Source organism: Chelmon rostratus, chromosome 6, assembly GCF_017976325.1.
Source record: "Chelmon rostratus isolate fCheRos1 chromosome 6, fCheRos1.pri, whole genome shotgun sequence".
Classification (NCBI taxonomy): Eukaryota; Metazoa; Chordata; class Actinopteri; order Chaetodontiformes; family Chaetodontidae; genus Chelmon; species Chelmon rostratus.
The window spans coordinates 28,069,062-28,094,068 of NC_055663.1; the positions used below are offsets into that span (position 1 = coordinate 28,069,062).

The 25,007-nt window shown below is 46.2% G+C and overlaps 1 protein-coding gene across 1 annotated transcript in view; it reads left to right on the forward strand.

Annotated features, from left to right (window-relative positions):
• ambra1b (autophagy/beclin-1 regulator 1b) overlaps positions 1-20,431 on the forward strand; it is a 32,114-nt gene extending 11,683 nt beyond the window's left edge. The window contains exons 5-19 of the mRNA XM_041938720.1: positions 593-765; positions 1,521-1,587; positions 1,662-3,178; positions 3,467-3,553; positions 5,067-5,252; positions 5,749-5,829; positions 6,077-6,177; positions 6,422-6,532; positions 7,067-7,255; positions 8,083-8,237; positions 9,667-9,806; positions 12,184-12,288; positions 12,624-12,811; positions 13,359-13,490; positions 14,771-20,431. Coding sequence (XP_041794654.1) covers positions 593-765; positions 1,521-1,587; positions 1,662-3,178; positions 3,467-3,553; positions 5,067-5,252; positions 5,749-5,829; positions 6,077-6,177; positions 6,422-6,532; positions 7,067-7,255; positions 8,083-8,237; positions 9,667-9,806; positions 12,184-12,288; positions 12,624-12,811; positions 13,359-13,490; positions 14,771-15,315 — 3,777 coding nt within the window. The 3' untranslated portion in view covers positions 15,316-20,431. The remainder of the gene's footprint in view (positions 1-592; positions 766-1,520; positions 1,588-1,661; positions 3,179-3,466; positions 3,554-5,066; positions 5,253-5,748; positions 5,830-6,076; positions 6,178-6,421; positions 6,533-7,066; positions 7,256-8,082; positions 8,238-9,666; positions 9,807-12,183; positions 12,289-12,623; positions 12,812-13,358; positions 13,491-14,770) is intronic.
• The last annotated feature ends 4,576 nt before the right edge of the window (positions 20,432-25,007 follow it).

Here is a 25,007-nt window from a genome sequence, read left to right on the forward strand (position 1 = left end):
TGTGTCTATTTTGTCCTTTAGCTTTACCTGAGTGTCATAGTTTTTATTTATTTACCTGTTTTGATTGTGTCTAAACTCCTACTGAGTGATTTGTAGCGCTATAACAATAAGTTGATTAGATTGATTCAGCAACTATTCTGACAATCAATAATGTGACAGTTTGCTTCTTTGTCTCGTAAAACGAACATCTTTGGGTTTTGAACTATTGGCCGGACAAAACAAGAAATTAGATGACACCACCTCGGATGTTTTGATGGTTTCACTGTTCAACATTTTGTAGATCAAAAGATCAATCGAGAAACGAATCAGTAATTAAAATAATTGTTAGCTGCAGCTGTAGAGATTTGCTGCCACTGGTGTAATATTTCCTATTACTTCTGTTTGTCACATGACTTTGACATCTGGAGTGACTCTCTGTGGTAAAATGATCTGCAGGAGTCAAATATAAAACTGCAGTTTTTTGCTTAAAATCAAGTGAATAAAAATACCAACCAAGGACTCAGTCAGTGCTGAAGTCAAGCAGATGACCCTTTTAGAAACAAACGTATTTGATTATCTGCAGTGATAACAGGAGTGTGTGTTCTTTCTGCAGGGCGGAAGCGAGAGCTGGTTCACAGAGAGCAATGTTGCCATTGCATCGCTGGCCTTCCACCCCACCGCTCAGCTCCTCCTGATCGCCACCAACAACGAGCTCCACTTCTGGGACTGGAGCCGACCGGAGCCCTTCGCCGTGGTCAAGACGGGCAGTGACACAGAGCGAGTCCGGTGGGTTGGGCAGAGCAGCTGTGGTATCTCTGAGTCACTACGATGAGTTCGAGGGCTTACTAGTGAGATTTAGAGAGTAAGAGTCAGCACATGTGGCTGCAAGTTGACCACACTGTACCAACAGCGTTCCTCCAAGTCACGGCGTGGACGTTTTAATGAACAGGCCCAACTTACAAAATAACATCACAAATGTCTGCGTCTCAGGGTGTTTTTATTTTTGTAAAATAATAGTCACAAACTGTATCTGATTTAAATGTCTGATTTTTTTCTTTTATTTGTAGCCTCATTTTATTTTGAAATATATTTTTCTTGTTCAACAATGAACCATATCATAACCATTCCTTTGTTTACTTCAGTGGCAGAGCGAACCGGGCCTTTATGTGGGACAGGCTTGTATAAGAACTAGGCCTTTATTTCTGTTTTTCCACTCAACGCTGCCTCCATGTTTACCTGTTTTGATAAAATCGCTATGTCCTCTTCCACAACACTGCAACAACTGCAGTCAGGTGTTCACTTCAAGTTATTTCCCCACTGATGTTAATGTACCATGGATGAAACTCAAATCTTCAGAATAGGTCAGCTTTAATCAGAATTAAAACATTTATCAATTTACCATGTGAGCTCCTGGTGTTAACCATCAGTGACGGGCCTTTATTTGTTTGTGCTGACCGCTATTATTTGAATACACGTAACCCTAACACCAACCCAAACCGGTGTTTTCCTTTGTCATTTATTTGTACACGTGTTCCTTTCAGGTTGGTGAGGTTTGACCCTCTCGGTCACAACCTACTGACAGCGATCGTGAATCCATCCAATCAGCAGGTGAGCACTGTTTTCTGTGTTTCTGTCGTTAATCATTTGTCGAGTGGAGGTTTCAGAGCTGTTGTTTCTTTCAGAATGAGGAGGACTCCGAGGTTCCTATGGACAGTGTTGAAATGCCTCATTTCCGGCAGCGCTCCTTCCTGCCTTCCCAACCGGTTCGTCGCACACCCATCCTCCACAATTTCCTCCACATCTTGTCGTCTCGCTCCCCGGGGGCTCAGGCGGGAGGTGAGCAGCCACGCCCTCTCGGTGAAAATGGAAGCAATATAGGAGAATCTCCCAGCATACCTCTGGCTCAGTACCCCAGCTCTGAACGTGGGCCTCCGTTCCCGGGCTGCACCCAGCACCTGGGCATGGTTTGTCTGTGTAGTCGTTGCTCCGTCAGTCGCAACCCTTCCCTGGCTGCCAGTGCGACCCCCTCTGACCCCAGGATGTCATCTGACACTCCCCAGCCTCCCCCAGCTTCCACTTTCTCTTCGGCCCGTACAGAACCCAGACAGCCCTCAGAACGACCCTCTGCCTTCACCTCGGTCTACTACAGTGCCAGCACTTCTCTCAATCCCACTGCGCCGAGCGGCATCGAGCCGCACTCCACCTCCAGGCCAGGACCTGACTGGACACGCAACTTGCTAAGTATGAGGGAGGGTGGGGTTGGTCCGGGTATGCTGCCCCCTAGAACCTCCTCCTCCTCCATCAGCCTGCTTTCAGTGCTCCGTCAGCAGGATGGCTCCTCTCAGTCCCCTGTCTACACCTCTGCCTCTGAAGGGCGGGGTTTCCCCCAACAAGGAGAGCCGGGGGCCCGAGATGGTGCCGGTACAAGCAGCGGCCACCATCCGTTCTGGGACGGCTCTCGCAGCAACACAGCCTCCTTCCGCAATGTACTGCAGTGCAATCTGAGCCGCTACTTCATGGAGTTTGACCGCATGCAGGACCTGGAGCCACCATTAGGTGGCGGCATTACAGATGGAAGTCAGGAGCAGAGCCAAGAGTTGCTGAATAACAACATGGACCCAGAGAGACCTGGGCCTTCTTCATCTTCCAACACCTCCTCCCCTACTATCATCCACTACCAGCCTCCTCTCCCCCCTCCTCCTTCCTCCCACAGCCTGGAGAACAATGTCCCTCCCCCAGCCTCCCGAGGCCACCTGAACCGCTGCCGGGCCTGCCACAACCTGCTGACCTTCAACCATGACTCTCAGCGCTGGGAGCGCACCAACCAGGCCTCCTCCACCTCTGCCTCTGCTCTAGAGCCCTCCTCCTCTTCCTCCTCATTCCCTTCTTCTTCCTCCCCTTGGCAGCCTGAGGAAGGCAGGAGAACACTAGAAGCCCAGTCCCAAGAGAGGAGGGTGCCTCCAGAGCCCATCGAGCAGCCGCCTCCCCCTGGAGGCGGAGGAGCAGGAACGCTGGCCTTCCCGATAGCCCCGACCCCCAGCCAGCCTGGAGAGCAGACAGTAGGCTTGGTGTACAACCAGGACACAGCACAGTGGGAGAGGGTGTACCGGCAGGCTGCTGCTGGCAGATCGGCAGAGCCACCGGAAGCCTTAAGCCAAGAAATGCCTGTTGACCCCCCAGATGAGGACTCCCTGAGGAGGTACGATCTCTTTGTGTCATCACAAGCATACCTACACTCTTACTTTGAACACAGTCACAATAATCACCCGAAGTTTCAAGTCTTAAATTCAATCTGTGTAATAAGTAGAAGTTTATATCTGGCTTTGGGTTAATCTTAGTTTTTGTGAGATTGACTCTCTGTGTCACGGCCCGTCAAACATCCATGGCCGACATGCTGCCTTTAGCCACAGTGTGAGTTAAATATCAACGTTCAGATTACTTTATTGAGTTATTATGTAGTCATAACGTTGTGCTTTCTTTCAAACAGGCGCCTGTTGGAATCATCTCTGTTATCATTGTCTCGCTATGACATGTCAGGATCAAGAGACCACCCCATTTACCCCGATCCAGCCAGGTACACTAATACACTGGATTTACTCTGATCCAGCCAGGTACACTAAGACACTGGATTTACCCTGATCCAGCCAGGTACACTAATACACTGGATTTACTCTGATCCAGCCAGGTACACTAGTACACTGGATTTACCCTGATCCAGCTAGATAATGTAATATAATCATTACTCATCGGCATGTGCAAACTGGACGGTTTCTTTGCACCATTATTAAAGATGTTACAGGGATTTGTTGTACAGTATACCCTTGTTATTCTCGGGGGTTACGTTCCAAAAAGAACCCGTGATAGGCAAAATCCGCGAAGTAGAAACCTTTTTTTTTTTTTACAATTATTATACAATTAAATACTCTATTATACATTGAAACAAATAACTTCTGTACTGTACTGGCAAATAATAATTTTAATCATCGATGTGAACAGAAAGCTTCAAATTGCAGAGATTAGCGCCGCCCACCTCAACCCGAGTAATTGGATTAAACGGGAGAAAATTAAAAATGATTATGAAAAAAATACAAAGTACAGTCGGACAAATAGTGACTCAGGTATATTTCACTGCTCCTCAGACTGAGCCGCTGCATCCTGACTCCGCTCTGCAGTGTTTTCTTCTTTTGAAGCCCGCGGTGCAGGTGTGTTTGTTCGGGAGAAGAACACAGTGATAGGCAGTTGTTGTCGCTCTTTTTTCTTCCGCATCTTCCGCTGCCTTTTGGGCCCTGCTGCAGGTGCTTTTGTCGGTCCAGAGCGTTTTGTCGACATTATGGGTTTTAGAGAATTTGCACATACGTAAAGTAAATTTGGCGAGCTGTTTTACGTACGTGTACATTTTAAACTGCAACGTTATTGACGCACAGGTAGAGAAGAAGCGGAGTGACTTTTTAGCCAATCAGAATGCAGAACACAATGCACGATGCAAATCCGTGAAGTAGCGAAACTGTGAAAAGTAAACCGCTTTATAGCGAGGGATCACTGTATTAGCAGTCCTCTTGGCTGTGTTCTGGAGCAGCTGAATCATTTGGGTGATGGAGGTTTGTGCCTTGTCACTAAATAAACCGCACAGCCGGCAGTCATGATACAGAGTCTGTGAGCTCCATCTGGTTTACAAGTTCGTACAACCTTGTAATTATTTTGTCGGACAATTTTCAAACTGACTTCTGTTTGACTTCTCTTGCCTGTATGAAATGAATGCCCGCTGCACAGGCTCTGCACTCCTTTTCTCATAACAGTGGATAGTAGAGGGGCTTCCTGTGCCAGGCAGAAAGCCAGGGGTCACTGAGTTTGTTGACATCTCTCTTCCCCATCTGCACCCTCACTGGTTCTGACATTAGATAAGACACAATAGATTGGAAATCATATGTTCACCACACAGAGCCTTTCTGACTCACTACAGGAGACGGTTTCTACTGTCTGTCATATGCCGACTGTACCTTCTCACTACCCCAGTCGCACCTTGTACTCCTGCTTTTCGAGTTTGTTGTTAAAAGTCTGAACGTGAACTCGTCCTCTGTGTTGTCCAGGCTTTCTCCAGCTGCTTACTACGCCCAGAGAATGATCCAGTATCTCTCGAGGCGGGACAGCATCCGTCAGCGTTCGCTCCGCTACCAGCAGAACCGCCTACGGGCCATGTCGTCTTCATCCGACAGCCCCGCCAGCAACCCGTCCAACTCCATGGACAACAGCGATGTGGACTTTGAGGAACTGGAGTAAGCTTAATTTTTATCTCTTCCATGGATTGAACTTGTGGAAGTGTGTGTGGACTGTAAAAACACTGTAAAGTAAAGCTGGTGTTCTATCAGAACAGTCGCTCGAGGGAGTTGAAGCATTAAGGTAATGGAAGTGGTTGATTTGTGCCAAGACAACCGTTAACTGATGTGTCCTGTTGTCTTCTCTCTGTGGAGTCTGCACTGCAGTAATGTGTCCCCGGGTTAAGACTGAAACTGTGAACAGTCCGGTTTACTCATCAAACTGTTTGTTTCCACTTCCTGGAAACAATCCTTTAAATATCCCCCGATCAGCCCTGATTCCTGAGATTTGAAGTTTCCTTTTATTTAGTTGTAACTTCCACAAACTTAACAGTTTTTTTTTTTCAAAGTTTCAGCACAACCTGTCTTTGTGAGGAGGAGATAATAGTCTCTGCTGTATAACCCATCCTGTGTGTTAAGCCGTGCTTGTAGTTTTATTCTACTGTCTTTTTTCTAGTGACAATGGAGACAGAGCGAGGCACAGGACGCCACGTAATGCCAGGATGTCTGCGCCCTCACTGGGTCGCTTTGTCCCACGGTGAGTCTGCTGGAAGATCTAATCCAGACTTGAACTCTTCTCTGCTGCGTCTGTGCAGAACAGTCTGCAGACGCTGTCAGTGGAGATTCTTGGAGTTCATGCACAACACAGCCTCAAATGAGCACGTTTTAGTTTTATGTGGTTTCAGTTTTCATTGTTACGTGTGCAGAAAGTTAAATCTTAGTTAAGTCTTTTATTGTTTCCAGCCCTGGTTTGGTTTTATATCTTTTGTGGTGTTTTGCTCCAGGCGTTTCCTCCTCCCTGAGTACCTTCCCTACGCTGGGATTTTCCATGAAAGGGGGCAGCCTGGCCTGGCCACGCACTCCTCTGTCAACAGAGTGCTCGCCGGTAAACACACACACTTTGCACTGCTACCTGTTTTAGGTCACCACCAGCTGCAAGCCAGATGTTGTTAATGTTTGATGCTTATTGTTCGGTTTCAGGAAACATTCAGTTCTGAAGTCGAGCTGACTGGTAGGATAGTGAAAATAAAAAGTGTTTATTCTCTTATCAGAAAACACAGAGCACTTTTGTTTCCTCTCTGTATGTATATCAGAAGAAATTAACGTTGGCAGTGTTTACTGTTTCTCAGGAGCGTCGATAGGGGACGGTCAGTCTGCAGTCGCCAGCAACATCGCCAACACCACCTACCGCCTGCAGTGGTGGGACTTCACCAAATTTGACCTGCCTGAGATCAGCAACGGTACAGCAGCTCCTCGCCTTCCTTTGTCACTTTGTCCTGTAGTCACTGAGGCCATCTGAGATGAGATTCACCTCTTTGCTGAGAGTTAGATGTTCAGATCGACATCACTGATTAACACGTTACATCGTGTGCTGGACTATTTCTTGACCAGGACCAGAACATTTCTGGAATCTCCGGTAATTTGTGCAACTGGTCTTGACCAAGAAATAGTCTGAGAGATATCACATGTTCGTCAGTAAGCTTTAGAGCCGCTGGTAGGGTCGAGTTAGTCCAAACTGAAATAATCTGAGATGTGATGGGACAACCTGGGAGCAATGTCCCTGGTTCACGTCCAACCGGGGCCATGTGTAGCATGTTGTTCACCATCTCTTCCTGTTATCGCTGTGACGTGGGCTCACAAGCAATGCTTCATTTTAAGGCCAAAAAGTTTGGAATAATGCTGGTCTGGGTCCTGTTTTAGAGTCGTGCTGATGATCCAAACGTGGGTGAAATGCTGAAGAGAGACATGTCTGGGTTTTTTTGTTCCCCGTCCAGCGTCCGTCAACGTTCTGGTGCCAAACTGTAAAATCTACAACGATGCGAGCTGTGACATCTCTGCAGACGGTCAGCTGCTGGCGGTCTTCATTCCCAGCAGTCAGCGGGGTTTCCCAGACGAGGGCATCCTGGCCATCTACTCTCTAGCTCCCCACAACCTCGGAGAGATGCTCTACACCAAGAGATTCGGTACAGTGTCAGACTGTAAATATGTTCGACACGGCAACTGTTACTCCTCCATTCATGCCCTTTCCATTTCAGATTGAAAGATAATTCGCAGTTTTCCATCCATCCATCCATTATCTATACACCGCTGAATCCTTTGCAGGGTCACGGGGGGGCTGGAGCCTATCCCAGCCGTCTCTCGGGCGAAGGCAGGGGACACCCTGGGCAGGTCGCCAGCCTACCACAGGGCTACATTTACAGACAAACAACCACGCACACCGCTCATTCACACCTACGGACGATTTAGAGTTATCAATTAACCTCAGCATGTTTTTGGACTGTGGGAGGAAGCCGGAGAACCCGGTGAAAACCCACGCTGCACAGGGAGAACATGCAAACTCCACACAGAAAGATCCCAGGCGGGTCTGAACCGGGGATAATTCGCAGTTTTGTGACTCTAATTATGCACAAATCTCTAAATTCAATAGGAAATTGTCCACTTTGTATTGATTCAGAAATTAAAGGTCTTTCTTGTGTAATGTTGCCAAGATTCAAGATTGCCTTTATTGTCATTGAGTATGGACATGTCAACAAAGTTTGCATTGCAACCCCGGTGTTAGAAACAAGATCATAAGAAAGATAATGAAATAAACATAATAGTATAAATTAAACTTACATGCAGTAAAAATATGCGTTAATGCAATAAAAATATACCAGAAATAAAAATATACTAAAACAAGAAAATATACCAACAACAGCTGAATATACTTCTATAGAACTTCTACTTCTATACTAAAATGTATATACCAGTCAGATTATTGATCTGAAAAGGTTTATTTTTCCTTCAACAGGTCCCAATGCTATCTCTGTTAGCTTGTCTCCCATGGGCTGCTACGTGATGGTCGGCCTGGCCTCTCGCAGGATCCTGCTGCATCCCACCACCGACCACATGGTGGCGCAAGTCTTCCGCCTGCAGCAGCCTCACGGAGGAGAGACTTCCATCAGGGTGAGACAGAACAACCAGTTCTCTGACTTTACTGGCGCTGTTGTAATTACTGCACAGTTCATGACAGAGGACAGACAGACAGACCACCAGCAGGGTCGGACAGGACTCCTAGTTCACCTACGAATGCTTAAAGAAACAGCAAGACTAAAAAAACTGTAATAAAACAATCAGATGACGACGTCTCTGAGCAGCCGAACAGCCAAAAATCAACTCGCAATTAACTGTAACTCCCTGAAGCTTTGCTTAATAAGTTAATTCTATATACGGTATTTTCCGCACTGTAAGGCGCACCTTCAATGAACAGCCTATTTTAAAACTTTTTTCATATATAGGGCGCACCGCATTATAAGGCGCATAGACAGAAAGTACCGTCCTGTGGTGTCTGGGGTTGCGTTATGCATCCACTAGATCAGGGGTCGGCAACCCGCGGCTCTTTCATCCCTCTGATGCGGCTCCTGAAAATAATTAATGAGCATTTATTTAAAATGTATTTTATTTTAGTTTGTTTGTTTTGAAACAAACACCGCGCGCTCACAGATGACAGCTTATGATGCGTAAAGATGCAGGTGACGTCGCACAGCGCTGATGTGCAGACGCTGTGCGCTGAGGTTCAGGAGCAGAAATCACATTAACCACTTTTGATTAATATTTTAATTGCCTATTATTTAGCATATATTCATATTTTTTCTTTGTCCAGTGAAATAGTCATTTTATTATTCAGGTTGACAGCTGACTGCACGCGCCAGTAAAAGGATGACGGCACACAGAGAGTGGAACACCCTTTACACTTTTACTGTTACTTCGGCCACGCCCCCTGACTACGATAGCCATAATTAACCAATATTGATCCATATAAAAGGCGCATCGGATTATAAGGTGCACTGTCGGTTTTCAAGAAAATTAAAGGCTTTTAGGTGCGCCTTATAGTGCGGAAAATACGGTAATATTAATTTAATCACAATTATTTAAAGGTTTACTAATGTGGAATGTGTGGATGTAACTTGGCTGTAGGTATTTCAGTGTATTATCAGTCACTATTGATGGCTATACAGTGAAACAAACTGTATTTGGAGGAGGCAGAAGTCTCAGAGTCATGTGGGGAAACTGACCTTTGACAAATGTTTTAATTTCGTCTGCTTTTGTCAAATTTGAGGGTAAATAATGGACCTGAAACAATTTGTCAATGATTTGATCAGTAAAGCTACAAAAAATGAATTGAGAACTACATTTATAACCCTTTAATGGTTGTTGCAACAGACGTTTGTCTGTTCCAGCTCAGGGAACCTGCCATGTTGTAGATGAAGCAGTTAAATACACGGAAAGTGATCAGTAAATTAATTGATCGTGAAAATGCTCATTAATTGCAGACCTAAAATGTACCACAGCTGCAGCGTGTCGTCAGTGTGTGTTGAATTGCGGTGTGTTTCAGATGGTGTTCAACGTGGTTTACCCCATGGCTCCGGACCAGAGGCGTCACGTCAGTATCAACTCTGCTCGCTGGCTGCCGGATCCAGGGATGGGTCTGGCTTATGGAACCAACAAGGGAGACCTGGTCATCTGCCGGCCCGTGTGAGTCTCCTTTCTGATTTCAGTCGCTGGTTTTATTGCACATGGTGTTTGCAGACACAGACTTGTTTCAGCCGTGAGCCTGATGTTAGATTTGAATGTCTGCTTTACATTCAGGTTCTGGACCCGTAGCTATCAAACGTCTCAGAACGTCTCCTGAGAATCCTGTTCAGAGTTAACCTGTGACTGTAACTGCTGGACTGAGTCTTATTCATGAAGTTTTCAGACTTTCAGCAGAGCATCGTGTTACTGTCTCTGGTTAATCATTTGTTTCTGGTTTTACTTGCATGCAGGCAGGTGATATAAGATGTGTGTTTTGTTATTACAGATAGAAGCTTATATAATAGAATCCCAGTATTACTGCAGGTAAACACTGGAAAGGCACTGGGTAGCCTCAGTAATAATCATGTCAGCCGTCTGCAGTCCTCTGGTTTTATTATGTCTGAGCTGCATCGTGCATGTGCTGTGTGATTCTGCACAGATGATGTTGATGTTGATAGTCCTCAGTGGGCTGTGGGGCTCTGTCCCCTACAGGAGGGAGGGTTTATTTCTGTAATGTCACCCAGTGTTGGGAAATATAACACAACAATAGAAACACATGTGTCAGCTATTAGACCCCACTCTGCGTCAGTCACAAAAATGAATCAGCTGACTGTGATCGGGTGTTTTCAGAGCCTCTCATAGATGATCTCTGCCTGGAAACCAGCTCCTGCAGCTCCCAATAGTTTAAACCAGGCATGGGCAAACTACGGCCCGAGGGCCATATGCAGCCCGTTAAAAATTTTAATCCGGCCTGTCGACCTTGAAGAAATTATATCAATAAACCTTGTTAATGTTTTATTTTCCCTGCAATTCTGTTTTTCCCAATAGATGGCGCACTCTAGATACATTGAGCTTTGTTGAGGTGCGGTGTATTTCTCCACATTTGTGCTTTACTCTTCGACCCTCAGCCTTTCTGTAAAGATGAGCCGAGCTAAGAAAAGAAGAGTGGACAGAGAATGTCCAGTTTTTAATAAGGAGAGGACAACTAAATGTTTTTTACTGAACACCGATCAGCTGCTGTATGCCTGATATGCCAAGAGACTGTGGCGGTGTTTAAAGACTATGAAACTGACTCCAGACTTTGATGCGCTGGATAAAAATGGAGACCAACAACACTGTTCCCACTGAAATTAAAAGTACGTTTCTCCGTTGTGTTATGTAAAAAATGCATCTGAAAATAATTTCGTCAATCAGCCTGACATGTTACATGTCCTGTCTGTTCAGGGATGCACATATGTGGTGCTCAGGTGCATGTACGTTCTCAAAACCAAGAGCGCAAATGCAGCGCCATCAAATATAACGGCTCCACATACTGGCGCGTTGTCACTGTTCCGTCCTCGCGCTGCTCGTTGAGTTTTGGCTTTAGGGATGATTGAATAGAAGGAGAGGACAGTAGACCTGCATCTCCTACCGTTTGTTAAATAAAGACAGTCAGGAGGAGAGTGATGAGGATGATAGCCTGAAGGATAACACAACTTTCAGTGCTTTAAAATAATGAAAAAATATTTTATTCATTTAATTTTCAGTGTTTTAAGAGTCATTTCAATAAATCGCTCAGTTCTGTGGGACTTCAAAGACAGATATTTAGTTGTAATGCTTTTGTTCATTTTCAATTGAAATTAAATTACATGTTTTCTACATATCCCGTGATATTTTATTTTCTCTTATGAGGTGGATTACCAAAACACTCCATCCATCTGCTCCTGGTCCGCCCCAGTCAAATTTTAGAACCCTTTGTTGCCCACAAGTGAAAAAGTTTTTGCCCCCCCCCTGATTTAAACTCTTCTACAGCTCTCTTAAACTTTAGACAGCCAGTTGATGAAAAGCTCCTTGTGCCAAAAGTAGAACCTAAAGTGCGTTGCTGAGAATGTTTGTCCTGAGGTGGAAGAGTTGTGTTTGATTTTCTCTCCTGAGCCGCTTGTACAAACCGCGCTCTCATGTTCCTCTGCTCAGTCGAGTCGTCAACAACCTGATTTGATTTAATCGCAGTTCGTCCTTCCCTGAATCTGCTTCCGCACTAACTCAAAGAAAAAGCGCTGCACTCGAACGAGAAGGAATCCAGATGTTAGCTCGATCCTTCTGCTCTGTCGGGTTTTCCTGTGAGCCGCAGAGCGCTTCCCTTCCACCTCCTCCACACTGAGACGTGAACTGATGTGATTATCCTAATGGTCAAACCGAACAGGAAGACCATTATTTGGAGAAGGTCAATTAGAGCTTTTAATGAGGTCGTTGACTTTGTGATTCCACGAAGACATCCCTCCTCTGCTTTCAAGACTTCCTGAATGGAAGCGAATTAACGTGTCTGTGTGTCTGTGTGTGTGTGTGTGTGTGTGTTCAGGTTCTACCGAAGCGATGGCGAGAGCCCTGCAGAGTCGAGCAGTGAACCTTTATTCTCTGTCAACAACAGTGGAACCAGCCGGACTCGAGGTTCTGACAGACCCGGGTGAGAAATTCAACACCTGTCAACTGATTGAGACATTTTTTGGTCATCTCTTTTTAATTTCACAGTAACGAGCTAAATACCAACAGAATTAATGATGAAACTCACAACAAAATAACAAACTGTGGCTAACCGTTAGCCTGGATTAGCTGAGCCACATTTAAAGAACAGTGCCTGGTTATATAAAGTACCTCAAACTTTAGTTTATCCTGAGCATTTCACCGTAGGAGTGTTGCATGAAGCCTTGTAGTCTGCTCGCGGGGTTTTTCTTGTGGCCTGACTTTATCTTAAAGCCGTTAAAATACTCCTGTAGTCACATTGAGTTGTTGTTGTTTTAGGCCGAATCGCTCTGGCTGGAGGCTGGACAGAGACATGGGTTTGATGAACGCGATTGGTCTTCAACCCCGACACCCCGTCCCTTCAGTGACATCACAAGGGACCCAGACGCCGATCATCCAGCTGCAGAACGCCGAGACGCAAACGGAGCGGGACCTATCAGAGCCCAGCGTCTCCCAGCCAGCACTCAGTACTGAACCTCTATCATACCTGCATTAAACCAGCTGCAGCACTGCAGCAGATGTATTTCAGTTATATTGATCCTTGTTGGCCACAAACTGCTGCCATCAGTATTTCATTCAATGAGCTTACCTGCCCCCCCCCGTAGAGTCAAAACCAGTGGTCCCACTGATCCCATTGATCCCAGTCTCTAGGCTGCAGAATATTTGCCACTGTTGATTTGTGAACTGTTAAAAGTGTAAAATTGTTTGGTGGTTCTTGAAGATTTGCAGCTTTTTGTGGTTTTATGATGGTTAATTGAATATTTTTGGGTTTTTTGACAAAAACAAAAAAGATTTGAATTTGTCAACTTGCATTTGGGATTTTTTACTACTCTCTGATGTCTTGTCATCAAACAGTTGATTCATGTAGAAAATAATAATCAGTGAAACTAGTTATTAATTGCTGCTCAGATGTCTCAGATGAGACATTTGCTCCTTTATTGCTCTGTGTTGTACAGTCTGGATTTAATGAATCACTGAAGTTTTGTTCAGCGCGATCTTTGCTCCTCTCCTCAGACGTTCCTCCTGAGACTCCATCCACGAGCGGAGGAGCTCCGGGGCAGCCGGAGGCGTCCCAGACGGGCGGAGCTCCGGACGGCAGCCAGGCCGAGGCTGCAGCGGAGGCGAACACATCCGCAGCTAGTACTGGTACTGCTCCACTGTGTGCTACACAGCCACACTGAGGGTTTAACACCACTTTATTAACTCTGGCTGTTCTGTTGTGACGTGCACGTTGGCTCATCTTTGTTTCAGTGTTGTTTGTTTTGTTCAGTGTTTATTTCTTCTTTCTTTCTGTGAAATTAAATCAGTAATATATGAGCTCATAGCGGCACTACGCTGAGCAGGTGATTCACAGCTGTGTTAGAGATATGAATTAATGACGGCCATTTTTATTTTATGTTCCAGTTGAACTGTAGTGTCCAAAATTACAGTCAAGCCAAAACCAAAATGATTGTCATGTTACTCTAAACCTGTTCTGTTGAACAACACTGGTTTCTGGTTTCTGGTTGTCCTTCTCAGCTCAGTTTGTGTACAGCCACTTCTCGTATGAAGTGATTACAGACTCACTAAACTTTAAAAGATAAAGCGTGCAATAAACATCTGCATGACTAGCACCACCTTTGTTTATACTGAAGATGCTGCACGAGAGGTGCCCAGAACTGAACTCTGGCTGATTTCCAGTTTTTGATCCTCATCAATAAACCGATATGAGATGTATATGAGAGGGAAGTGATCAAGTGTCCTCAAATGTGGGGAAATATATATATGTGTGTGTGTGTGTGTGGGGTGTGTGTGTGGTGTGTGTGTGTGTGTGGTGTGTGTGGTGTGTGTGTGTGCGCATATGCATATATATGTGTGTGTGCGCATATGCATATATATGTGTGTGTGTGTATATGCGTATATGCATATATATGTGTGTGTGTGTGTATATGCATATATGAATAAACATGAGGTCCAAAGTATTGAAATCTTCATGTTTTGAAGGTTCCTTCAGTATCATAGTGATCCAGTGAGAGTCTGTACATCCATGAGTACGCCGCTAACAGGAGCCGCTAACAGGAGCTGCTAACAGGAGCCGCTAACAGGAGCTGCTAACAGCTAATTCAACAAACTGTTAATGGAGACAATTTGACTTAATGTAAACAAATATAGGCAAAAAAAAAAAAAAAACGGGGCTGAACGTGTTGCCCACAGCTAACTGACTCCATGGTGATATTTTACTTCCTGTTTACAACCCCCAAAGCTTTATGGGAACTGTAGTTCCAAACTGAAGAGCCTGATTATCCCCAAAAAGACAAGGGGTAATAATAAAAGTGCTAAAAGCCGTTTGTTTCAGTCGTGTCTTAAGGTGGAGGTAACATGTTGTAAGGTGATGTAGGAACACTGAGAACTTCATGTGACCTCTGTTGTTGCTCTCGTTGGTCCAGGGGAGTCTCCAGAGTTCGGCTCGGGGGAAGACGCTCTGGCTCGAATACGCCGGCTGATCGCTGAAGGCGGCATGACGGCCGTGGTCCAGCGGGAGCAAAGCACCACCATGGCCTCCATGGGCGGCTTCGGAAACAACATCATCGTCAGTCACCGCATCCACCGCGGCTCCCAGACGGGCACGGGGGCCTCCAGGCCTGCGGCCGACCCCACCATGACGGCCCCCTCCACCTCAGGTCCTCTGCTCATCACCCAGACCCAAACCTACGCCCCTCCCCAGGCTTCCAACCCGTCTGAACAGCTGGCCCCCATGTGGGGCCCCCAGATACTGTCGGGCCCCCGGCACTCCGGCCTCTCTCTGGCTGTGGACATGGACGACGTGTTTGACGGGGGGCGAACAGATGACGACTCCCTGCCGGGTCCCTCCTCATCCTCCCTCCTGTTGTCTTCCCCCTCTTCCTCCTCCTCCTCCTCCTCTCATAGCCCCCTCCCCGGCAGCGGGGTCGGCCCCCCCAACAGTTACCCGGGCGACCCGTACAGCAGGTAGTTCCCCCGTCGGCCGAGAGAAGCAGAGCGCTGGCCGATGGGTTTAGCAGAGGGTGCTCCTCAAAGCCTTATCTCACAAAGAAATGGGTGCTGCTTTGACTCTGCACAGGGTCTCCCGCCTGGAAAAGAAGGGACACAAAACCCCCCCGTCACCCCCCCTCAGCCCCGAACCGTCAGAGGCGTCGGCCGCACTTCCTCTGCACTTACAAACTGAACCGAAGCTGAACCGCATCATTCCTCGTCAGAACGGGCTCCTACTTGAACGGAGGCCAGTTAGCGCTGAGCTCCTCTCCGCCCGTTTCTCTTTCAGCGTCAGCGCGACGGAGGACGAGGTTCCTGTCAAAGTGCCGTGTCCGAGGGGGGTGTGGGACGAGGTATCTCACACACATTTACTCCAACGTGCTGCATTCGGTGCCATGTGATGTTGAAATTTGATGTGAAATAGTGTGTGATTGAAGTGTTTAAAAGTGAATTCAGCACTACTTTATTTTGAAGCCTGTTTTTGTACCGTGTGTAATTATGATGTTGGCTGGACTCTGTATGACGGCCTGCAGTTAATGGAGGAAGTTACCGTGTCCCACCGCGAGGAAAATCCACCGCCGACGACTGAACGGACACCTGAGACTGAATGGACTCAATCTGCTGCATGTCTTTCAGTAATGCTGCAGTTCATCAAACAAACACGTTGATTTTTAAAAACAAAGGCTGAAGAGGAGAAGAATTATTTCCTTTTTAGTTGGGGGGGGGGGACCATCATGCCCTGCTCCAAACCCCCACCCCTCTAAAAACCCACCCAACCCTGTTGCACTATAGTGTGTGTGTGTGTGTGTGTGTGTGTGTGTGTGAGAGACCACGTTCATCATCTGTTAGCGAGTTCCTCCTCCTGTTCAATCATGGCTGCTACTGACTAACATTATCTCTTAATCTTGTCTTTATTGTCTCGACACTTTGTTTCGCTCCCAGTGCCGATGACGATTTCAGAAATGTGTAGTTTTTACGTTGTGGTCTTCACAGACGAGTCAGCAAACCTCACAATGTTCACACGGAAGAAGACGAAGCGTCTCTGTTGGCTGTTTTTATTTATTGATCTGATTGATCATTTCCCGGCTGTGACAGTCGGACTCTTGATCAGACGCAGCAGAAACTGGCGAAACCTGGCGCCTACATTACCCACAGTGCAACTCGCCACCCCACTAATTGAAGTTAAACTACTTTGAGCACATAAAACAAACCGATGATAATTCAGTCATCAGCTGAGGTTCAGTTTTTTTCTCCGCCGTTGACAAAACAGTCTCACCTGAACGTCCATTTAGAAGCTGTTCCGGAGCTTTCGCTCATATCACATGACCTTTAAAGATAAAATATCTCCAAGTGTTAACAGGAAAAAAAAGAAACGTCAACATCTGACAACTGATGACTCCAATGACTGATGAAGATCATTCAGTATGACTAAAAGCTCCTTAACAGCTACTAAACGGACCTTCAGGAGAGGCTTCAGAAACACGGCGGCGCACTCGGTCATTTCCTGTGTCTGTCACGTGGGCGTTGCCACTTCCTGACTCCTGAGTCTGTTCGCTGAGGTGAAGGTCAAGCCTCACATCACCTGAACATTCTGATGTTAAACTGAGTCTTTCAGGTGGGAGGAGGTGACCACGCCCAGTCAGGAGACAGGAAGTGTGTCGATACCACCGTCATGCGCCATCTTCTGAAACACGATTTTAAAAGCGACAGTAAATTAAATGTAAGCAGACAGCTGATGTCGTCACCCTGCAGTCAGAGAAATGATGTTGACCGTGTTTTATAGTCCAGACAGTTAATCAAGAAGATGATTGGCAGATTAATTAATGATGACAACAATGGTTAGTTAGTCAGTCCTGAACTACGGTCATCAATATTTAAATAACCATTTTAAAATGGTTGTTGATGTGTTTTTACTACAAGAAAACGTTTCTGAATCTGTTCCTGCAGTTCCAGGTGGCCACATCAAGTCGGATGTTTTACTTTTCATGGTGCTTTCACCACTTTCATGAATGATGTTCACTGATCACATGACTGAAGCGCGTTTTCAAGAGTCTCCTGATGGAGTTTTATATCAGCAGTGGCTGCCTGGAACTGAACAGCCTGAAGGATGAGGGAGACATTAATAGGTTTTCTCACTGTCGGAAAAGCTCAGATTGAAACCGACAACACTTAAGTCGACCTCTCAGCACTTTCTGACTTCCTGTCTGTGGCTCTCAGCTGATTGGTTCCTGCTGAAGACATAAATCTGTGTTTAAAGAAATGTGTGTTTTGATGGTGGAGGAACAGCAGTGAGGCTCACTGATGAGTTGGAGCTGAATCGAAGAAGATAAATCAGAACAGTTAGCAGTTAGCTGTTAGCATTCACTGAGTCTGAACATGTTGACGATGACTTACATCCTCTGAAAATGTTCAGTAGTTTGGAAACAGTTTGACGTTAAATATAAGTGAAGTGACATCTGCTCACAAGTGTCAGTTGAGACGAAAACAATCCGTCTGAGGTTAATCTGAACACGTGGATGAATGTGGTCCAACCAGGTGTGAACGGAGCACGAGTGAGTGTTTGCAGAGTGAAGTGTCTGTGTGTCTGTCTGTTGTTTTGATACCAGGCAGGAGACTCGTGTAGCGTCTCTCTGCTCGTATCTGGTGGCTCTTTTCCACTACAGGAACTATAATGTGTGGAACATCCCAGAACCTGAACCTGGAGGGACCTGCACACTCTGGGTTCTGTGTTCTCTCTGGTTTCCACTGTGTTTTACAAACCAGAGCGTTTCAGTTTGTTTGGTCAGCGAGTTGTGGGACAGACAGCATAGACAACTGATGAAGATTTAAGCTAACCATTAGAGCCATAACCATAGAATGGAGCGTGAAGCTGACTCCAGGCCAGCTCCAGAGAGCCGCCTGAGTCCTTCAGAACAGTTGACTCCTGGTCCTGGTCTCTCTCTGCTCTGTATTAAAACGCTGCTGTGACGTATGTCCGGTCGCGTAATATTTCCGCCTTTGTTTTCATTTTGCATCAAACGACGAACGACTTCGAGCGTTTCTCAGCTCGGAGGTCATTTTTGTTCAGCCAATAGGAACGCTGCTCTGTGTGTGCAGAAGTCGTGTTGTGTTTCCTCGTGATCATCACTTCATTGTTACACTACAGACTAACAAACCGCTCACACACACACTGTTTATAGTTTGTGATCATTCTGATCAATATTTATTACCTGCTTCAGAGCTGTGACATCACTTCCTTTTTTAGGGTGTTTTCGTTGAACAGGAAGTGAGTGAAGCTTCCGAAGTCGAGGAAGTGGACTAAACATATCGTGATGTCTTGTTTAATTATGCGCTCCATAAATCAAGCTACAGTCTACAGGTGAGATGCAGGAGAAGCAGCACAAACCAGCTGTTTGATCTGTTCCGAGCGTCCTCGAACGCATCACCTGATCGCAATCCCGACAGCGGGCGTCACGCGTTTGTTTCCTGTAGTGGAAAGGCTCTCTGATTGGTGTGTGTGCACGCTGAACCCCACCCCTCCCGACCCCACCTGTCTCTCTCTCCCTTCAAACTCCTGAAGAAGAAAACTTGAATTTTTTGATCAAGTGCTACTTTTCCTTTCCAGCCTGTCGGAGACTGTACAGCCGCCAACGCTCTGCTGCTTTTACTTTGTTTTTTATTCTTATTCCACACGTGCTTAGACACACACACACACACACACGGCTGCATAGAGGTTCATGTACTGATAGTGTTTAAGTTGTGTATATAGTGGTCGGGGGTGGGGGTTGGTAACGGACCTATGAAAATGAAGATGTGGAGGAGGGAGAGCCCTGATTGGAGCTGTGCAGAGACACTGTGTGATTGGAGGCAGAGCTGTTTACCTTCTGTTTTTTTTTTTTTTTTTTTATTTAACCTTTATTTTCTGCAGGTTAGTCCAGGTGAGATCAGGGATCTCGTTTTCCAGCGGCGCATGTGAGAATCTGTCTGAGACGAGCAGCGGGTGACAAACTGATCTGAATGCTCCTCCTGGCTTTACTTGATTAATGAACATTTTACAAAGCGTTTGTTCGGGTGACCTCGTGTCTGTTCTGTGTGTGTTTGTTCGGGTTTTCGGGGGGTTTTCTGCCCTTCTTCTCCTGTGAATGATGAACTGAGCGCCACCGTATTCAATAATGCAACTGGTCGATATCAAAGGTACCACGTGTCACCGAACCCCCCTGAACCCCCCTGAACCCCCTCTGCTACATCAGACTGGAGTTTGTACAGCTCGATTCTTTGCTTTGACTTTTAGACGTGATGTAATTAAAGAGCTTTGAGAGTTTTTCTGTGATCGGATGAAGTTGTTGAAGATTTTTAAGTGAAGCTGTTTCTGATTGGATGATGACGTGTTAAAACTGGAAGTGGAAAAGTTTCTGACCATTTTGATTTTTAAGCTTTTAAAATATCCAGATGTGTTGAGCTCCAAACCTCCAATCAGATCTTTTATCTCCTGTTTATCTCGACTCCTCTTAGCAACAGTGATGTAAAAACACACTCAGGTAGTCATTTAGATGAATAGTTAATAAATAATTTATCAGGCAAAACCGGAGTTTTAGTTCTTTGGCTGTTTGGTCTTTGACTTCGTCAACTCCAAGTTCTGTTAAAGCCAAAATGGATTGAAATTCAGGTGATGGTAGCCAAATAGTGGCCCGTGGACCAAATCAGGCCCTCCAACAAGAATTTTTAGCCCTCTGTTGATGACGTTTTGCTTTCGGCATACTTCCAACCGCCCAGATCACATGAGCCTACAAGACAACAGGAAGTCATACGAGCCAGAAGCAGAGCGCAGCGTTAAAAACAGCACAGAGAAGGTCCAGAAATACAAAAACAGCTTCAGATCATCAAAAACATCAGAAATCACTGGTAGAAAACATTTACTGCAGTGCTGGAGAGCTCAGAATGAATCAAAAATAAAAAAAATTATAATGAAGACGAGATCTCGCTGCAGTGCTTCAGTGATCCAGTCAGCCTCCCAGACCAGCTGTTTGTGTTCAGACTATCAAACGTGACTCCAGTATCTACGACCCTGATTCCAGTCTGGACTTTGTAAAACCAATAAAACCAGAATCAATCATTTCCGATCAAACTGTGTTTCCTGACAGCAGTTTTCTGAAGCGGTGAACTCGCTCCGTCCTCGCTGTGAACCACTGAGCCTGATGCTATCACCTGCTGCCAATCAGCTGTTTACCTGTGGAATGATCCAAACAGGTGTTTTTGGAGCGTTCCACATCTTTCCCTGTCTTTAGTTGCTCCTGTCACAATGTGTTTGAAACGTGTTGCTGCATCAGATTCAGAATCAGCAGATATTTACAACAATCAATGAATGAGTCAGTGAATGGGTCAAACATTAAACAGATTAGACTTTATTGATCTCACAGTGGAGAAATTCAGTGTCACAGAAGCTCTTTCGAACACACGGGGGCGCAAACAGTAATTAAAGGTACAAATGAGAACAGTGCTAATAGGCAAAAGTTAAAAGAATTTAAAAATAAGGTATTGCAAGAAAAAAAATAGAAATCTATAAAAATGCCTTCTAGTGCAAAAGGAAGGAGGTAGATGTGTTTGATGAAGTGACACTGAGTCCAGGTGTTAGCAGATTCAGAGGTTATTGCACAAAATAATTGTACAGTAGAGTTGTACAGTCTGACAGCGGTGGTGTGGAAAAATTTCCCGGTCTGCCTATAGAGAGCCAAACAAACCACTCTGGAAAGCAAGTAACGTGCACGAAGTGTTTAATCTCTATGAAAAGGAGACACAGCCACAGAACCACACGGCAGTAAGCAGTTCAGAGTTGTGCTCCCTGATCAGATGTTTTCACCCCATTCTTATAGTCTGACATGCCTTTGGTCTTAGCAGAACTGGTTTAACAGATGGCAACAGAAAAACAGTTGTCTGCAATAAAACTTGATGATGTCCTGTTCTCAGGACTTTACAGTTAGGTGTGATAACATCAGGTCATTTACTTTGGCACCCTGGGAGTTAATTACTGTAGGTTACAACAACAAATCCATCAGGACATCCTCTAGTCAATATAACAGTAAAACAGCTATGACTACAGATCAACTAAATAAACTCGGAAAACAAAATAGAAAAGTATAGAAACATGCAAAAATTCCATCACAGTGGGAATGAAGGACCTGCGGTAGCGCTCCTCCCTGCACTGGGGGGGCCTCAGTCGGCCACTGAAGGAGCTGCTCAGCTCCTCTACAGTCCGTTGCAGTGGCTGAGAGCTTGGCCGACAGCCTCCTCCAGTGGGCAGCCCAGGACGGAGCTGGCCCTCCTGACCCGGACAGCACAGAGCATATTGTGTATGTGTTGAGGTAATTCAATCAACCAATCAACGGCTATCTGTTTGATGATTGGTCCACGGCCTCTGAAGCTCTTCTGTCCATAGTTGCCTCCACTGCAACGTGGACATCAGGTCTGCGCTCTGCTCTCCATGTCCCACGACACTGTGTCGTCCATTACTCTCCATCCAGTAGCTCCAACCGGGCACCACCGGATCCACACAGGCTGTAGTCACCGCTGCCGTTCTTCAGGAGAAAGACCACACAGTGGCCAAGTCGCACCCTCCAGATCTACTCCTTCCCGTGTACAAAAACTATCTTGGACTGGACAGTCACCCGCCTCCAGTGTGTCCTCACCGGACCAGCAGTGAAACCAGGCTTTTCAACCTCTTCATGACCTCCTCCATCACCGCTCAGGCCAGCTCGCTTCCAGGTTCCTTACCCAGTGCCACCCACCAAACCGCTCCAGCCCTCAGCGAGGACCAGGTCGAATCTCCGCTTGTGCCCTCTTCCCGCTCAGACACTCCTTCTTCTGCATCATCCCTCAAGGTCCATCTTTCCTCGCCAACTGACAGTCCCTGTTCGCCGCCATCACGTCCCTTCATGTCCCCACATTCCAGGCTACATAAAAGGTTTGCATCCAAACCCTTCATGTAGAATACTTGTCCCCTTCCACCGACTCGACCCTCGAATCAATGTTCCTCTTTGGTTTACGATGCCCAGGATTGTCTTCCACTTACGACCCACCACGGCATGCAGGCCTCTGCCACATGTCTGTCTGCTCCCAGACACCCGCAGATTTAACTTCAACCGAAGCGAAGCCGACCAGCTTTTCATTAACCAGAAACTAGCCCGTCATGCTTCAGGAACAACACCACGCCTCCTCTAATTCACAAGATGTGCAGCACCAAATGGGACTCACTCTAATTCAAACAACTCGGACACTTGTTTTCTTCCTGAATATTTTTGTATTGAGAGGAAGGGGCAGAAAAAGAATGAGCTGAGAAAACTCAATCAGCGGAGGGAGGGAAGAATGAGCGGGGCCATTGCTGAATATAGGCAAACTATAGAAGAGGGTGGAGTCCCTCGGCTGAGGCTTTTAGCCGGGGCCTGGAATGTCCCAAAATCAGCCCTTCAACGGAGAGCTACAGGTGATAGTCACTACAACCACACCATTGGGAGGAAGCAGTTCATTTCTGTAAAAGATGAAGAAGAACTGGCACAAATGATCTCCAGCCTCGGAAAACGGGGATTCCCTCTGAGGATGGATGATGAACACGGTTTGGCCTACCAGTTTGCTGAGAAAAAAGATTAAAGGTTATAGTGAATTTTAAATAGGCAGGTTACAAATGGTTTCAGGGATTTTTGAGGAGAAACCCCAACTTCAGTATCCCCAAACCAGAGGGGCTCTCAGCAGCAAGGGCAGCTGCATTCAACCCCACTCGTGTGAGCGCTTGGTTTGACATATATCATGAACTGGTTGAGACACTGGGCTTACAAAACGTTCCCGAACATATCCGGACCTGCAACGAAACATGATCACTTCCTGTCCACCGCTGTGGTTGCTGAGGTCAGGATGCTGCTGGTTGTAAATGAAAAATGTTTGCTTCATATTGCAAAATAGACCAGAAGACAGAGGTGCAAAAATTTCCCACATTAGGCGAATCCACTGTACCTGAAGAACTTTTTTGCTGAGTATACTTAGATACTTTTTTTTAAGTAAGGCTTTGAATGCAGGACCTGTGCAGTGCAGTATTAGTACTGTAGTAAAGGATGTGAAAACTTCTTCCTCCACTGTTCCAGTCAGTTTGTCTCCATGAGGTGTTCACATTATTTTGTCTAACGTCTCTGTGTTCACACCTGATTGTTTCGCTGCCGTCTGCTGAATGTTGTGTTTATGGTGTATTTATAACCGACGACGATGAGATGTCCAAACACTTTAGTCGTCTCGTGTTCTCGCTGAATGTGTCGTCATCAGTCGTCAGTTACTGTTTATCTCCTGGTTTAAAAAGGATCCAAGATCTGATCCAGATCTTCTGTCGGAGGTTCATTCACTTCTCCCTGATTAAAGGTGAAGTAGAATTTTCAATGCATGTCTTGTAACAGAGTATTTGTACAGTGTGGTATTAGTATTTTACTGAAGTACAGGACCTGAGTTCTTCCTGCAGCTCTGATGACAGTTGCAGATAAACAGACAGTAAAAGCTTCTGGAGTCTTTTCGTGGCGCCAGTGCTGAAAGGAAAATAAAGTGAAAGTCTGTAATGGAAGCAGGACTCTGTCTATTCTCAGAGAGTCATTACATCCCACATGAAGTCTGATCTGAGGACAGTTACAGCAGCAGGTGACGTCTGCTGGGGAGACACTCAGGCGGAGCGTCGAGTCGGTTAATGAGAATAAATGAGGGATTCCTCCGCTGCATATAAACAGCTGCTCCTGCTGCTGCTGGTGACTGACGGAGGAGGCACAGCTGAGGAGCTGAACACAGACTGCAGGTCTGAGATCAGCAGGGCCGACACCAACTGGTCTGAGATCAGCAGGTCCGACATCAACTGGTCTGAAGTCAGAGGGTCCGACATCAACTGGTCTGAGATCAGCAGGTCCGACACCAACTGGTCTGAGGTCAGAGGGTCCGACACCAACTGGTCTGAGATCAGCGGGTCCGACACCAACTGGTCTGAAGTCAGAGGGTCCGACATCACCTGGTCTGAGATCAGCAGGTCCGACACCAACTGGTCTGAGATCAGCAGGTCCAAGATCAGCAGGTCCGACACCAACTGGTCTGAAGTCAGAGGGTCCGACATCACCTGGTCTGAGATCAGCAGGTCTGACACCAACTGGTCTGAGATCAGCAGGTCCGACACCAACTGGTCTGAGGTCAGAGGGTCCGACACCAACTGGTCTGAAGTCAGAGGGTCCGACACCAACTGGTCTGAGATCAGCGGGTCCGACACCAACTGGTCTGAAGTCAGAGGGTCCGACATCACCTGGTCTGAGATCAGCAGGTCTGACACCAACTGGTCTGAGGTCAGAGGGTCCGACACCAACTGGTCTGAAGTCAGAGGGTCCGACACCAACTGGTCTGAGATCAGCGGGTCCGACACCAACTGGTCTGAAGTCAGAGGGTCCGACATCACCTGGTCTGAGATCAGCATGTAAGCTGCATTGAACTTTTCTCCCTTCATGTTTCCCTTCAGTCTCGACACTCAGAATCTGCTCACTGGTGTTTTAGTGTGAAATTATGGAAAAAACAGATTTTCCAATTTTTAAAGATCCAGAACTGAACCTTTTGTTCAGATGATATTTGTACTGTGATGACTTACTGAGCTGAAACTTATAGTTGAGTAATCAATTCATCGATTAACAGAAA